General features: G+C 37.7%; 1 protein-coding gene across 1 annotated transcript in view; it reads right to left on the reverse strand.

Moving 5' to 3' along the window:
- Positions 1 to 11304, reverse strand: part of ZRANB3 (zinc finger RANBP2-type containing 3) — a 40388-nt gene that overhangs the window by 3131 nt on the left and 25953 nt on the right. The window contains 12 exon segments of the mRNA XM_036386409.2: positions 1260 to 1287; positions 1290 to 1401; positions 2256 to 2357; positions 3813 to 3895; positions 4371 to 4565; positions 5501 to 5969; positions 6586 to 6738; positions 7639 to 7818; positions 8299 to 8418; positions 9134 to 9253; positions 10099 to 10227; positions 10608 to 10779. Coding sequence (XP_036242302.1) covers positions 1260 to 1287; positions 1290 to 1401; positions 2256 to 2357; positions 3813 to 3895; positions 4371 to 4565; positions 5501 to 5969; positions 6586 to 6738; positions 7639 to 7818; positions 8299 to 8418; positions 9134 to 9253; positions 10099 to 10227; positions 10608 to 10779 — 1863 coding nt within the window.

The raw sequence follows: 11304 nt of genomic DNA on the forward strand, positions 1-11304 counted from the left end.
TTTCTAAAAGTGAATTCTAACCAGTGAACGGGTAACTTGGTTTGTGTATAACAATTAAAAAATTACTGCAATTTGATACTGCCTGCCAGTGAAATCTGAAAGGCATTTTGTTTCAGTTAGGTGATGTCTCAGTGACATCACCTAACTGAAACACCACAGTGACATCACAGATTATCACTGGATAATCCAGGAAGCTTTACAAACTCTGGAAGACTCCTTGCTCTGTTAACTTATGTTTGATCTCCCTGCTTTATTTTCATGTGAAACCCTGTAAAACACAACTGCTCTTAGTTAAAAACTTACTTAAAATTGCTTCACAGAAACCACTATTCAGACAACTTCTTCTGAGGACATCTCTGAACTGAACAGCTGCCAAACCCTAGACCCCACCCTACAAGGCTGCTGTAGGTCCTGGTAGGTTTTCTAACACCATTCACAGATTTTTCCTATACTTCATGGAAGGACACAATCAGGCAAGAGGTTAATAAACACTCATTACCCTCTGCTTCTGATACTACTGGAATTCCATACTATTTATTTGCTTCGTTCTTACCTACAGCCAAAAGAGAGTCACCCTGAGGAATTTAACAGGAGGGACTGAAGGGAATGAGAAGGTTTTAGATGGTTTGCATGACATGTTCTGTGCAGAGCAATGACAACACTGAAGCTACAAATGTCTGTCAAGGAAGACCACATCAGAAAAAGAAAGGGAATCAAAGGTGCATTTAGGTTTTTAACAAGGATCAAACACCAGCCCTTTTCAGTGACACTCAGCAAAGAGAGTCACAGTTTTGAGAAATGTCATCCAGAGAGAACAAAACTGCTTAAAGAAAAAACAGGAACTGAAAGGGTTCAAGTTGGCTGTGAATTATGAATAAAACATTATCGCACTGATGGCAAGTAATGATTTATATCTGCTTCCAGGTGGGGAGAACAAGATGCTTTGACCTTACTTTTCTGTTGTAGTCCTGAGATCAGGGTTTTTCCTTTTAAAACATCTGGCAAGCTCCAGATGTTGAAACATGCAGTGCAGCAGAGCCAGAGCAGCTGCTGAACGGGGCACAGAGCTGGGCAGGGAAGGAGACACTTCCAGCAGATTCACCAGATTCACCAACAGGCCTGGCTGCCTGTCTGGAACTGTGACAGGCAATCACTGAATGGCCAGTTCACACTTACCAGCATTCCACCGAAGGCCACATTAAATAAATTAAACTTTCTGCAGTAATTAGTAGGAGGAATTAAAACCAAGCCCTGCATACCTCTTTGTGCTGCTGCCCACTGACTGCTTTTAGACAGCTCCTCTGCAGCATGAATGGGACTACAGAATATCTGACCACTTTTTCTGACAATCTTCTGTTTCATTGCTGTTAGATGAGTCCACTCTTTCACAAACCTCAGGATCTGGCAGAGAACATGACAGTCAGCAGCAGGACAGGCTTTGCACAGAGCTAATTACAGCAAAACAGTGCCATAGATTAATGCATTCTAGCCTGGCTGGAAACAGCTCCTACAACCAGAGATGGTGCTTTCAAGTAACTCTTCACAACCCCCATCTGTGGAACCCACTCAGTAGCTGCTTCACACAACAGCTGGTTCAATCTGTGAGGTATCCCCATTACAAATTTAAATTCCAACCTTGCTGGAGAACCTGCAGAAAGAATCAGTTTTATTCTTACATTATGGGTTTCTGTTTGGAAAATCAGATTTTAAGTTAAGCAGAAATTATTTCCCATCCAGTTTAAGTCTGGATTTCCTTACTTAAGTACTTGTGTTTGCAGTGTTCTTCTCAAACCCCATTATGAATGAGATCTTTATTCCTAAATTAACTGAATGTCTCTGTGGAGCTGTGCCTGACACTGCTTTGAAAACTGGTAGTAGACCAAAGGGACAGTGAGAGTGGAAGCCTGCTCAGGCCTGCAGCTCTGATACATCTAGAACATTCTTATTTATAGTGTGGGTCCATTTAATTCAGAACCTTTAAGAAATTATTTTGTTGACTTATGAAAGTTGGTAACTAATCTTGTAAGTGAGAAATGAAATGATGCCTGGTTAATTCCTTCTACTGCAATGTGAACAATAATTTGCCAGAGTAACAGACTCCATAATTAATATTCACATCAACATCTGTAAGATTGCTTTGATGAAACTGAATATATCCTGAGGCTTGGAAGTATTCTGCATTTATTCTTGTAAAAGGAAGTAATCCTCTTCTGCATTAAATATTATATTGCTGTGCCAGTAGAACTTGTTCTTACCAATGCACGATTTTTTTTGTTCTGGAAAGTCTCTGGTAAATCTTCCCAGTTATCCAGCTGTATGTCCAGTGGAATGAAATTATGATTCAGTGGTTCACCATCCTAGAAAAGCAAACAGTTTTGTTTACAGATGCAATGTAGCACAATGTAGAAAAGTAATCTGTTTCAAGTGAATTCTCCTCCCTTCCTACTAAATTTAGTTCCTGAAGGTCAAATTTTTCCAGAATTAACAATAAGGCACAGAGATAACAGCAAAAATGCAAGGAAGATTATTCATATTAATCCACCTAAAAGTAACAAGGCTGAACATTTTAACTTTTAATAGATCTGATTTTTCCTTGCAGATAGTTCAGACACACAAACTGCCTTATATTAAACTGAAATTACAATCCTCTTGACTGAATTCTAAGGGAAATGAATGATTGGAGATAGGAGAATGTCACTTCATTACAATTTAAAATAAGAATTCTTGAACACTGTTTATCATACTTCTTTGTAATGTCTGAAGAAGTTCTCCACTCAATTTATAAAGGAGTAAGTTGCCCAGTGGGTACATCTAGCCAAGGAACTTATTGATGATTCACATGCATTTGAGAAGAGTCAGAGCAGAATTCCCTGGGGTCTCACCATTCAGCAGACTTTGTGCAGTATCTGGCACCGTGAATCTCTAATCTCAGCAGAACCCAAACCAGACAATTGCCAAAACCCACCCAAAATGCATCTTTGTCTGAACACAACGTGTGAAGCTAGGCAGCACTGTATGTCCATCTAACATAGGTACTACAGCATGCACTGTAAGTACATCTAACAAATCTTCAAGAGGACTTTTGGACTCTTTTTGACTTTTCCCAGCTGCATCACCTCATAGAAATGTCTTATCTCAATGGCTTGCCCTCAGTTATCTGTGCTGCTTCAGTGGCACCTGAATACACTGATTCACTCAGTGAATTGGAAGAAATCTTCCCACTGAACTTTCCTATCACTTGAAAGAAGAAATTGGCAAGTCCTGACCTTCCCTTGAATAATGACCTGGAAGATTCCCAGCTGCTGGTTTCTGTACCCAATCACCACTGCAAATTAATGATAATAGGCTTTATTCAAGAAATTACTAACTTACACATAGCACCAATGCTGGGCTTTCTGAAAATGTGGTGGCAATGTTTTATTTACTTAGTGTGTCAGGATTTACTGTAATTTTTAATTTTAATTTTGAATGTTATTCTATTCAAGTTATTTTGTGATAAGTCACTAATAATAAAAAGGAATTTTAAACAACTGTCACTGGAATTTCTATTCCAGATGATTTAAGATATTAGCCCAATCCTGTAAACCAAGAGAAATGTTGGAAGTAATGTATCTAAGGAATTATGACTTAATTCCATTGAGAAAAAGAACTAGAATGATAAACTACCTAATTTTAGTACATTTCAGTTAATACAAAAATATTAATGCTTTTACATCAAACATAACAAAGGAGAGCATACAGAAACATTTCATAGAGCAACATTCTCCTTTGCAATTTTAAAATAACAATAACCATGCATATTTCAGGTTTACCTTTGTATAGAGGTGGATTCTGTCAGTATTCCTGCTGGCACAGAACATAAGCCCATCATATATTTGGAATGTGTCTGATTTATCTACAACAGAAAAAATGTTGGCATTAAAGATTTTTATTCATTCATTCTACTCTGACATTAAAATAATATTTAATATTTATCTAATTCAGAACAATGTAAGGTGCAGAGCTCAAGCAGCAAACTCTGAAGGTATTTGTGTATTTTATTTTTCTGTTTCTCCTGGATGACCCATCATCTGTTCGCCTGTGTCTGTCCTGAGTTCCAGTAAAACCATCCACATTCCCAGCTGCTGGTTTGTCACAGTCCTGAAGTCAGTCAGCTCTGGTTTGCTCCAGGAGCTGTGTGGAAAGGCTGGGCTTATCCACCATCCAAATTCAACAAATGACCCAGGCCAGAATGAGAAAGTCCCATGCTGGTGTTTGTACTTCTGTGTTTCAGAGGTGTAGGTTTTTATTTAAAAGCTGTTTTTCATGCCAGAGGCATTTAATCCAGTTTCACAATGGGATAGAATTGTTCTTTCAGAGTCCCACTTTACCTTCTCCACATCCTTTTTCGCTTTCTTCCTTTTCAGTGCCAACAGTTTCCTGTTCTCTGATTTCAAGAGATTTGTGGGCCCCCACTTCCCCCAGATTTCCTCTTCTGCCTTCAGCACTGCCTTCTGCTCTCTCTCCATCTCTCCTGGGCTCCTCTTCCTCAGTCTGGCTCCTGGGAGCTTCACCATTTCTCTCACCTGAAGACAAAGAAAGAAGCAAAGCAATGATTTGTGTTACCTGGCAGGCACCTAATAACACACCTGAGACAGGAACACATCTGTGAAATACAAAGAAATGGCACTGCATTCTCTAATATTATTATGCTGCAACCACTTAGGAAGTTAGAGCTAACTTTATTGGTAGGAGAACAAACACATGGAACAAAGCTTTTAATTTATGTAATCCTGTGTGCCGAGATTGATATATATGAAATAAACAATGCAGTTAGCAATTCTGTATTATATACAGTTATTGTATACCATAAACACACAAAGTAGTTTTCCAAGGCATTGATTTATAGCTGTGAAACTCAGAAGTTGTCCTTATTTGAACAAGCCCAGAGATTTAAACAAATAAAAAAGGAAGCAAAAAGAACCTTACCAGTTGCTTTGCAACTGAAATGACAAATATTGGCATATATTTATAAAAATGTTTCATTAATTTTCCAGATAGCTTAAATAAATTTAGTAAAAGAAATCTACTGTGAGCTGGTGGAGAAAGAAAGAAAGGCCATATTTTCCAGATAATGCCTCTCATGACAAATACACAATGCTCGAGTTAATAAAACTCCAACACCCCACTGCTGAGTTTTGAAAGGTGAAGAAAAGCATTGCTGTTTAATTGTATTCAGAATAACCATAAACCTCAAGGAAGATGAGAGGGACATTTGCTGCAAACAAAACAAAGGATATATTCTTCCTTATGGAATTTACAACCTGTTAACATTTTATGGGTATTTTTCACTTGTTTCAAGTTAGACTCATGTAAAAGAACTTTGGAGAAAGCAAGACTAAGGAGTATCATATTTTCCTGGACTTCTGTGTAGTCATAGGTTTAAAAAATTGTATTTATTGAGCCTGATCACAACTGAAATGAAAACTGCATCTTTCCCTCTGCAGCACCCCTTACTCACCATCCCTGCCCTGGGGGCAATGGCACATCTCACAGTAAGGCAGCAGAGCATTGTTAGTGTAAGTGCAAGCACTGCAGTGCCAAACTATATTTAAATCTGTACTTTCACTTGAAGTATTTAAGCCACAAGGACGGAGTTCAATGTTTTTTTCTGAAAACAAAGAAGGCTTTTTTCCATTCAGAGGTGTTTTCTTTTTATTACTGGAGCTGACTGGGGTCAATCCACTTCTGCTCTTTGCTCTTTTGGCTTCATGTTCATAAGTATCTTCATCACAAATTGCCTCCACCTCACTTATCCTTGTGGAATCCAGGTTTTCATTGCTCTTCCTCGCACCCTCTTCTTTTGTGACTGCAGAAGATTCTGAATCATTGTATAATAATTCATCACCAGAAAATCTTTTGCGTTTCTTCTCTGTGGAGGATTTGGGGGAAAAGAAGGAACGGATGTCATGCTGTCTGTCCTTTTCAAACTGGGGAAGAGGAAAGGAATAGGAATCACAGAATCATTTAGGTTGGAGAAGACCTCTAAACCCCACTTGTGACTGCATCAGAAACTGTTAAACAAAAGATATCTTTAACAAAAGATAACTTCAAGAACAAACAGTGAGCAGAAAAAGCAATTCAACATTCCTCTCCTGATTCTAGAACAGTATTTTCAATATTCTCCTGGAAATTCTGGAATGGCACTACCAGAAAACAGAACTGATTAGCTGTGTGCCTTTTTTGAAGATGTTCATTACAAAGAAAGGTTTTCAAACACTGTTTTAAATATTAGTCCAATTAATTCAGCACAGTTAGCAAAGATGTCATTTGAACAGAAATTACTTGGTCTTATCTGACTCTGAGGGTGGCTCAGTCACCTAAACATAACATAAGTACCATCAGAAGATGCAGCTGACAGTTATTCCCCACAGAGCACTTTTCCCAACTTCACACCTAAGTTTTAAAATGGAATTTACATTACTTTTTCCTACTTTTTTGATGTTTCTCCATTAGTAATGTCTGAAGTGCACAGAAACCTGAAGCAAATTGCTGCTACAATTTTTTTTTTAAATGAAACAGAAAAAACAAAGTTTCAAGTCTTACATGTGTAAATAAAAGTTCATTTTGGGGATCTTCTAGACTTGCATTTGGGGTCCAGGTTTCAGCAAAACTCAAAAAATCCCATTTGTCCTTATCACCTTCTTCAGCCTGCATTTTCTCTTTCTTGCCATTCAAGGTGCTGCCTGTGACTTTGGCCTGCAGGAACACAATAATGGTAACTGCTGTATTTAGCACACTGCAACCAGTGAAGCTGCACACAAAATGTCAGTATTTATTGAAGATAAAAGAGAATATATACACTGTGGACACTGTTTTGCTTGGCAAGTGGAGACAAATACGGGCAGAATTATTTAGTGACAGAACTTGTAAGGTAAAGTGATGTTGAATTACTGAGCCCCACCTCAGTAGGGGGAGGAGAAGACTCATAATGCACCAGGCAGGATGAGCTTTAAGGACCTTTCCAACCTAAACCATAACAACAATTGGGTGATACTTGTGGAAAATGGCAACCAAAGAAAAGATTAGTGTAATCTTGGATCTATTGAAAAAGAATTATCTGAGAATGCCTCTTCCTCTCAGAAAGGAAGCTTAGTTTAGGCACAACATTAATTCAATTAAAAAAACAACCCACCAGAAATTCTAGCTCTTATGAATTCCTGAATGCCTTAAAATTGTAGACTGAGAAACAATAGCAATAAAGAGCTGGAAGATAAAACAACTATCTCCTGTGGATATGAACCATCCCGTTCCCCTTGGCAAAGATTCATTATCTTTTGCATCCTGAACAAAGAGCAAAAAGCTAGAAAATACAAAATCAGGACAACACAGACATTTTGATGATCAGCAACTGTAGGTGTATCACTGTCTCAGAGAGTGTTCCAGATTAACAAGACTGTTGTGGCACTGGAGTGCAGCCCCAGCCCAGTGAGCTCTGCCCCCTCGACCCCATGGCACTGTGTGCTTTATACAAAGATTCTGCTTATGACACAAAACTGGCTAAAGACATTCAATGCTTTTTATACTCTGCCTTGTAAGCCACTGAAGAACATGAGTATCACCACAAAATATCTCAAACTGTTTTCCAAGCACACGCACCTTGCGGTTGAGCATGGCCCACATGAGGGTGTCCATGGTTCCTCTGGCAATGAGGAAGTGAATGTTCACTGAGCTGCACTGCCCAATGCGGTGTGCTCTGTCTTCTGCTTGCTTAATGTGGCCTGGATCCCAATATAATTCAGCAAACACAACGTGAGTGGCAGCAGTGAATGTTAAACCCTAAGCAAAATAAGTGGATGTATTCTTTAAAAAAAATACACAAAAACTTTAACAAGGTAAAAGTTGTACAGGACATCTTAATATGGAAATAAGAGGTGGTCCTCAACAGCAGATGGGTTTATTTTACTGATTCTTCCTTGTGCCTCAGATTCAAAAAATATTTCAATATTGTGCAAAGACTGCACATTGCTTTTCATTATGGAATAACATCTATTTCTTATTAATCTAGTGCTTTTAGAGAAACAAAGTTTTTCTAATTATTCAAGAATGAGATACTGCTGCTTATCATCATTTAGCTCAAACAAATTCAACAGAGGCTTAGAACAGTTAACATGATTAGTGCAAAAAATGAACCCAGGGTCTACAAAGGACAAACTGCACGAAGATAAACTGCCTTCAGTAAAGCACTTCAGTCATCAATGATTTCAGCAGCTATAGTTTTCAAGTGTATAAGTTTTCATATTTTCCGTTCTGCCCTACCTGACCAGCTGCCTGAATACTCAAAATAGCAACCCGGGTCTCGGGGTCCTTCTGGAACTGATTGACGAGGTGAATCCTCTCTGCAGAGGGAACACTCCCATCTATGCGGATGTAGCGAGCCTGTGACATCAGAACAGACACTAAATGACATCATCAGTGCCTGTTTTCAGAGCCAATCCCTCCCTGACCCCCAGTAAAAATAGGAAAAGGGCTGTTCTTTTCCTGCCACAGGGATCAGGATACGCCAGCACTCTTTTGCCCTTTGATTTCAAATCAACTCTCTCTATAGAGAAGTGTAGACTTTGTATTCCCTGTTTGCAAAAGCAGAAGATAGAATGAACATGGGATCTTAAAATTGAATATTTCACAGACTTACCATGACACCATTTTTTAAAATTCCAAACAGTTAAAAAGAATAAAAATACAAAATAGCAAAGTTAGCCACCATTTGCAAGCAATAGTTAAGAGTCCATGATCAAAATAAGGTGAAAGCTGTTTGCAAACATTTTTACTGCTTTGAATTAAACATTCAGGTGAGATGACAATGTGCAGTTAAAACCCTCAAAATAGACAGAAGCAAACTGAAAAATCTGGAAAACAATTGCCTATAGCATTGATATAATAATAATAATAATAATAATAATACCAGATACAAGTGTGTTTACATCATCCTGAAACACAAAGCAGTTCTTCAGATCCCTTTTAATCCAGTGGCACTGATCTGTACACACATAAAATCCTTCCACTGGTGTGCAGTTCAGCTGAATTCAAACCCAGCTGACAGCCATTTGTGTAAGTGAGGGTGAGTTTGTGTGCACATTTGTTAAGGCTTTACCTTGCTCTCTATCACTGCCTCTGTGCAGGCTTGCAGCATGCTCAGGTGATGGGCAAAGACGAGGAACTTCATTTTGTCATTGTCAAGCATCATTTTGATGTAGTCCTTGACTGCTCCTGCCTGCAGTGAGCGAGTGTTTTCATTAGTGAGACACACAAAAAGTTCAAAAAGACATTTTTTATTTTCATGTCTTTCAATTCCTTGTAACACAAAAAGGTAAATTTCCATCTTTTGTTATCCATGTAAGACTTTATCAAACACTGACATTGCTAAGAATCAAATAATTCTGATTAATTTTGTTTAAAAAAAGTATCACAACTTGATGTCTTTGAGAAACCTAACTTCCTCCTTCAGAGAGAGAAAAAACACACATTTATCCTCAAAAGATCATACAGTTACATGGCACTTCTTCCACATTAAGATGTAGATAAACCCCCTTTTAATTCAGACATCATTATCTGATGTTTTAATCCATATTTGAGAAAAACAAACATATTTCAAACAGACAAGATAATATTTAATCAGAACTTCTGTATCCACACACACAAACCCATATATCAAAACTGAAAGAATAAATTTGATATGTTCACGATACCATAATCATAAAATATTGCTCTCTTTAAGCATTCATAGAATTCTTTTGTGTCAAATGTAATTTTCAGTATCTTTTGCAAAAGCCATTAAAGCAATGATGACAGTTAATAACAAAATTTATCAGTGACCAACAGTTAATGCAGTACACATTGCAGTGGTCTTCAGATTTCTTTTTTCATTGTAATGGGGTTCTGCCTATTCCATTCCTATTCCTGTGCCATACAGGGAAAAAGAGAGTGTTTCTCCATGTCATGATTATAAAACAAACCAAATAACCTCATCTTGCATTCTGGCCCATAAAAACAATTTTATGAGGTTAAAAACCCACACTGGATAATTCAGGGATATTAAGGAAAGACTTGCAGGCTCACCTTGGCGATGGCTGTTTCCTTATACATGCGTGTGATCAGATTCATGACTTCAGAAAAGTGGCTTTCAGTGGCATCTGATCTCAGACTTCTCATTAATTTCTCCCACTCTGCAAAAGTGGCATTCAGATTCTAATTGGCAGAAGAGACCAGTGGTTAGACACTGAGTACAAAGTACAGGCATGTTTTAAGTGTGAAATGTTTAGGAACTTTGGAGAACTCTATCAAAATTGGCTAAAAGTAAATGTAGGATTCAAAATCTATGGGAAAAGAAGACAGAAAAGAAGATTGTACTAGAATTAGAAAAAAAAATATCATTGATGAAAAAAAGAACTGCAGTATTAATGTTCTTTGTGTTAAATTTTTAAAAACAGTAACAGAGATACTCTGCTTTATACTCACACAATCTTTGTAACAACATATAATACACATGCATACAAAAAAATACATATCCATACATAGATATTTGCATTTATTAACAAATGTATTTTTAGCAAAAGTGGAAAATTTACCTTTGCTGCAGCTTGTGGGAGGTCAAATGGAATACGTTGCCTGACTTTGGGAGGCAGCTGAGTTAGGACATCATTCTTCAGTCTTCTGATCATTATTTCACTTAAAAGTTGATGTAGCTCCTCTAAGTTTGAAGCTCCTCTACAATCCCATTGCCTTCTTTTACCAAAAAACCTGAAAATGATAAATGAATACAGAGTGTAAATGTGAGATCTTCCAAATTCAATAGAAATCTTCAGTACATAATCAATTTTAAAGCACACTATTGGATATGAAATTGTGCTTCAACTTCTCAGCAGCCACCACTGCCTGCAGGAGTCTCTGCCCCCTGCACAGAATCCTCTGTCTATTCCCAGCTTCCCATACTTCACTGTCCACAGCAAACAGAAGTTTCAGGTTTAATTTTGGAACTCCTGTTTCAATGGACTAATGAGAAGAATACACCACCATGAGAATAATCTTTATTATATTACAGACAGGAAAGCCATCATGAAAACTGCAAATATCACCATTAATATTCCTTTTTTTTCCCCTCCCTAAGAATTCCTTCTTAGTTACTGTCAGAGACAGGATTTAAAGCTTAAGCTCTCATCTTTAAAAGTTCAATAGAGAAAGAAGGTCTAACATTAGGAAGCTAAAGGCTGAAAAGAGAACAAATTTATTAAGTCAATCTTCCTTATTCTTTCTTTGCTTTGCTGT

Source organism: Molothrus ater, chromosome 7, assembly GCF_012460135.2.
Source record: "Molothrus ater isolate BHLD 08-10-18 breed brown headed cowbird chromosome 7, BPBGC_Mater_1.1, whole genome shotgun sequence".
NCBI classification, from domain to species: domain Eukaryota; kingdom Metazoa; phylum Chordata; class Aves; order Passeriformes; family Icteridae; genus Molothrus; species Molothrus ater.